Source organism: Schistocerca gregaria, chromosome 1 (assembly GCF_023897955.1).
Source record: "Schistocerca gregaria isolate iqSchGreg1 chromosome 1, iqSchGreg1.2, whole genome shotgun sequence".
Classification (NCBI taxonomy): domain Eukaryota; kingdom Metazoa; phylum Arthropoda; class Insecta; order Orthoptera; family Acrididae; genus Schistocerca; species Schistocerca gregaria.
Genome location: NC_064920.1, coordinates 576,851,596 through 576,857,595, shown reverse-complemented (window position 1 = coordinate 576,857,595; position 6,000 = coordinate 576,851,596). Strand labels below are relative to the sequence as shown.

At 34.8% G+C, this 6,000-nt stretch overlaps 1 protein-coding gene across 1 annotated transcript in view; it reads right to left on the bottom strand.

Moving 5' to 3' along the window:
• Positions 1-524: 524 nt before the first annotated feature.
• LOC126356663 (uncharacterized protein KIAA0825 homolog) overlaps positions 525-6,000 on the bottom strand; it is a 217,822-nt gene continuing 212,346 nt past the window's right edge. Inside the window, exons 12-13 of the mRNA XM_050007389.1 lie at positions 5,783-5,959; positions 525-1,306 (exon numbers count right to left, since the gene is read on the bottom strand). Coding sequence (XP_049863346.1) covers positions 1,112-1,306; positions 5,783-5,959 — 372 coding nt within the window. The 3' untranslated portion in view covers positions 525-1,111. The remainder of the gene's footprint in view (positions 1,307-5,782; positions 5,960-6,000) is intronic.

The following is a 6,000-nucleotide window of genomic DNA, read 5'->3' as shown; positions in this document are numbered from 1 at the left end:
TTGAATTTTGTGTGTGTGTGTGTGTGTGTGTGTGTGTGTGTGTGTGTGTGTGTGTGTGTGTGTGTTTGTTTGTTAGTGTCCCTATCAACATACCAACACTTTCGTTTGGTAAGTTACATCATCTTTGTTTTTAGATATATTTATTAAATAATTTTATCAATAGTTGATTCTTTTCTTTATATTGTTTTTATTAACTGATTTCTTTTTACACTTTTTAATAAGGGAATTATATAAGATTGATTGTACTCCATATGGATTGTGCTGCCATGATTGATAAATATCCTTATATTAAATTTTTTATTTTTTTCAGTTTTCCTTTTAGTAATATAATGTACATAAATTTGTGGTCAATCCCAAATATCTACTGTGTCTCAATATCAACAAATCATTAAACTATTTATAAAGACAGTGTTCTGTAATATCAGTAGGTAACAACAAAGTAGATGGCAAAATACACTAAAGTGCTTTGTATGAAGAGCAGTGACATTTGATATTCCAGTGATGTCTTTTAATATACTGGAAGATTGTGACAATAGATTGAACTCAGTGTGGATTTGTTATGTAGCTTTTAATGAGTGCCATCTTATTGGATGTTATGTTAAGCAAATCTCTGCCACATCCCACCAACATAAAGCTTATGCTGTGTTTCACAAGAGCTGAAGACCATGAACAAGGTAATTTATAAATTCACTGAATCCTCACAACCTCCTCCCTATATATATACATATATATGAGAGCTTCACAACCTCCTCCCTATATATGTACATATATATAGGGAGGAGGTTGTGAAGCACTCATTGGGAAACCACCATAGTTATTAACATGTGGACCTCATAGATGTCTATATGTTGATAGTTCACTAACCACTGAATGGAGCAAGCACCAAGTAGATGATAGGCATACCAGGATGGGCCAACTGGCCCTGGATTTATGGTTATCACCTTGACTCTTGTTGATAGTACGAATTTCAACTTTTCTCTTTAAAAATGCAAAACATTACTGATTAAATACATTTGTGTGAGTCTCACTGAAGTACAGGATTGTATATCATTGCTCATCTTTTTACAGTTGGCAAGAAACTTTTTTGTTTTAGAATAATACATATGCAGGGTTATGATGAGTTAGAGAACTGTTGAAAAATTGCTTTCAAAGCAGCAGTGACAGCAGCATCATGTTGACTGAGATCTAATGGTGAATCTTGAAATTCTGGCCTTAGTACTAACTGTGCCCACAAACTATCAGGTGTGATGTTCAGTGATGTCTGCAAGAGACTGTTCCAGTCAATGTTCCAGTCACCTGTTAGAAGCTGGAAAAGATAAAAATCACATATCACTCAAATTGCTTCAGGAGGACTAGGGTTTCTGGCAATATGATGCACACAGACACAGATATGCACGAAAAACTGCCGCATTGTGCATGATATTTTAATCTATTACTTCTTTGCTACTAACTCTGCTCTTAACATATCTCACAGACAGCACCCACATATGCTGCTGAATGTAGCTACACACACATATATCATTCTCCAATTCATAGTTCAAGAGATACGACATCAAAACACTGAGATATGTGAAAACATGTTGCATCATGCATGCATTTTTATTACATTTATTTTATTCTTTACCACTAAAACACTCCTACAGCCAGGTCAAGTTAAGGCAATCCCTGACACCTGGCAATGCTTTTTGTCAGCTTTCAACTGCAAAGCACAAAGAACTGTATGCAAAAAACAGTAGCCATCTATAGAGTTATGAAGAGGTATTTACAAAATTGTATTGTGGACATGTTAAACAGCTGCACACATGATACAGGAACTGTCTGGGATCACATTTCTTAATTTGGATACTGTACTTATAAATTTGCACATTATGCATATTACTTTACATGACAATTTCATAATTTCAAAGGTGTTGTGAAGTACACGGCAATGAAATTTTTTTGATACTTCACTACAAACACAGTTCATGTTTTGTTTTTGTTGCTAATAGAAAATTGGCAGAATGAATATCTACGTAATGCTGGGTTTGTCAGCTAGTATCAGATATAATTCATTGTTCTTCATTTTCTCCTCTTTCAGCAAGTACAAATTCATTTTAATGAAAATATCAGAAAGTTTTGAGCAGTTGAGCAGTAGTGTGTTAATTTTAACTTGTAGGTACTTCAGAGAATTTATTTTTACAGTAAACCTCATAAAGCAATATACTGCCCTTCCAATCCTAGAACTGAATGGTAAATTTAGAAGAGAGGAAGAGTCTAAAATTTGAACCTGTCATATTACTCCAAATAACAGATGCAGCAACTTTTTGCAGGAACTTGGAGAATATTGTTTTTGAGTAAACGCCTGCATGATAGTGACAGTAGTCTATTTTATGTTTCTTCCAATGTCAGCAGTTTTACAACAGCTTCCAAGGGAACATTTTTAAATAACTGACGTGAATACTACAGAAAAAGGAGGTCATTATGCTTCCATATTAGAAAAGAAGCAGGCATTGGGAGTATATGTGGAAAGAAAGCCTTTTGCATAGCTGCTTTAGACAACATTAGACAAATAGTTATTTGAATATCATTAATTTCTGATTTTGTTTAAAGATATTTCATGGAGCTTAAACTTGCAGTCAGTGGCACAAAAGGTCAACTGGTAGCCAGAGCAGAAAATACCAAATGAAGGTTCAAATTTCACATTCAGAAGTTTGGCACCACCTGTATATCAGTGAATGCATGTGCACTTAGTTTCAAGTATAGCAGGGAATGAAAGAATATGTCTAAAAACATCAACTATCAAATAAAAAACAATAAACTTACCAAAATAAAGACAGTCTATTTGAAAGTGGAAGCTCTTACACATAAGTGAAGTCAAAATTATCTTCTGGGAAACATTAGATATCATGTTGCTCCTCCACCACATACATGCATTGCCACAAGCTTGGAGCCTCTTTAGCATGTTTTCCAAATTCTGTCAAGAGTTTGCTGCTTAAGCCCACCCCAGTCTTTTGTGATGGTCCTGCTGAGGTCACCAGGCAAAGGAACAAACCAGTTTCAGATGTAGATAGATTCGGGTGAACCGTGTGTAAGATTTTGACTCAGTTTCAATTAAATCTGCACAGAAAGCTCCAGAAAAAAGTATTTATTTAATCAATATTATAGTCTGATTAGTGAATTATGGTGGTTCATACAGCCTGAAGGATGGACAGTGTTCACATTGTTGCTGGTTGCGTGAGACAGTTGTCATGTACACATACATGTGCTTTGTGCATGAAGAAAGCATTACCTTGCAAATTGAGTCTCTCAATTCCTTATGCACTTCGTCACTTACCACCACTATCAGTGATTACAACTCACAACAAATGGAATAAAAATTCAATAAATAGCCTACTATGATCACATTTAATGCTCGCAATGGCTACAACATTAACAGTAGAGTGCTCATAACACTACCAAATGCTCCTTTCTGTTGGAGAATGTGAGACATTGATGTGCAAAACAAGCCAAACATTGTCTATCATCACTCACAATTCCAACTACAGTACACTGAAGAACATACAGAGTGTATAAGGGGGAATGGTTATTAATCAGGTATTTGACAGGAACAATCATTCAAAGTGAAAAAGTCTAGTGTATATGGGCTCTATAATGTATACCTTAAGAGCTATAAGATCTTCCTCATTTTCAATACTGTGAAACAAATCTCTTCTACTTCAAGCTCTTTGCTTTCCATATTTTGAAAGGTGGTAGTATGGACCAATACAAGAAAAAAATTATGGTAAGCATGGGCTCTAAAGTGCATACATTAAGAGCTATGAGCACTTTTTCATCTTTGCTAATGTGAAACACCTCTCTTCTACTGAACAACTGCTGATAGCTCATAATGTATGGAGCTCATGTTTACTAGACAGTTTTTTTCTTCTTTCTGTTCACACTACTTTTTCCCAAAATCTGGAAAGCAAAGAATTTGTAGTCAAAGAGATTTATTTTAAAGTATCAAAAATAAAGTGCTCATAGATTTAATGTATATATTTTAAGCCCATGTTTATTAGGCTTTTTTGCTTCGAATGATCATTCCTGCCCTATTCCTGGATACTGACTGTTACTCCTGGGACACCTTGTATTTACCAATGCTACAGCTTACATTATACTTCATCAGATAAACAAGGATCTAGAACTGACATCTATTACACCCCTTTTCATAATTTACAAAATATTGAGTAAAATTAATAATAACTGCACAGAAATAAAAACTGAAATTTAATCAAACAAAGGAGTTAGTTAGCTTTAGTTGTAGATTAGTGAATATGGTAATGCTTCACAATTGCTAAATGTGTATGTGAATTGGATGTGTGTCCTAATGTCCGTCTGCCTCCTCTCTCTGTCAGTCTCCCCCTCCACACTATATTTGCCCATCTGCTCCTCCTCCCTCCTTTCTTTGCTCATCACCTCCTTCTTCTTCTCTCTGTCATTTTCCCCCTTCCCCATTTCCCCATCTCTTAAGTTCATTTCCTCCATCCTCTCTGTCCACCTCCTCTTTTCTCAGACATAGAGCCTTGTTTAGTGATGATGCAAATGAAGCCTTGATTGGAAATTGAAGTCTCTTAAAATGAATGGGTAAGTTCATTGGGACCATTGGTATACAGAATATGAGAGAGACCTCCAGTGCTGGATCTGGCAAATCAGTAGCTTCAATGAGAGTATTTCACATGTTTTTAATCTGCTTACAGTTAGGGTTACAAAGTTTCAGATCATTCAGTTTCTGTAGTAGTATTATAACCACAAGCCTATAAACGCAATCACACCTTTCCTGTTTTCCATTAAAACTGACTGTGAGCAATAAAATGAAGACAAATTTTGTTTAAAATATATACAAAGAGAAAGAATAAAAAGGAAAAACAATTTGTCTAATGGTTTAAATGCTCTGATATCATAATTAAAATTGACTGTGAGAAAGAAAACCAAACCACACATTTTCACAGCCAGCATTTCTCTCTTGCATTTGGTTTCTACAGAAAACCTGTACAGAACTGTTTCAAAATATATATAGCCTATGTTTGTCTGAATGTTTATTGGAGAATTGTGCAAAAATTTCAAATAAATCGATCAAGAACTTTGAGACTCTTGCTAACAACATTTGTATTATATATATTTACAAGATATATAGTCTGTGGCCATCCAAATTTTATTAGAGTATCTTAAGAAAATTTGAAGTAAAATGGTAAAGAACTTTTTTGAAATCAGTGCTGTAGCAAATAAACTGATTAATGGGCAGTTACAGCAACTGGCCACTTTAAATTTCTTTTATTTTTGTGATTATTAGTAATCAATCAGTGGAGTTTGTTAGCAGACAGTGTGCGTTTGTTTCCAAATGTATAACAGAGATGTATAAGCAACTCAAACTTACTGGTTTCTGGAACAACTTGTTAATCAGTTCATCAAGAGAATATTTCTAATACGTACTGATTGTCAATACTTTCATTTCTCACATTGACAGTGTGTGAGATATGTATTCCAGTATGAATGAGAATTGAGGCTATACATCAGGTTTGTGTGGAAATAAAATACTTGCACAAATGACTTGGGATTCAGTTGACATTATAGAAGGTATTACATTGTTCTCAATATTTCAGTAAATAGAAAAATGTTTGGTTCTGGTAACTGAAAAAATAAATGAATATGTGCAGATGTTTAAAGTGTAGCTAAGAGAATGTATCAGTATAACATATGTCAAGTGCAGCAATATATTTATCTTCACTTTCATCTGGCTATGTGTTTCTTTACCCACTCCAAGACTCACCTGGTCAAATGGGCGATGACCCACATGAAACATAGTATGAAGCAAACACACAGGGGTAGGCCTTGATGCAATTGCAGGTATAATAGGAGGACTTTGTGGTGCAGATTCTCCTGGTTCCAGCATACCAAGTTGTCCAAGCAACCAGTGGGAACTGTATTGTAAGAACTGCCACATAACCTGCCATACAAAGGATAAATTTACTGTGAACTAATTTTATT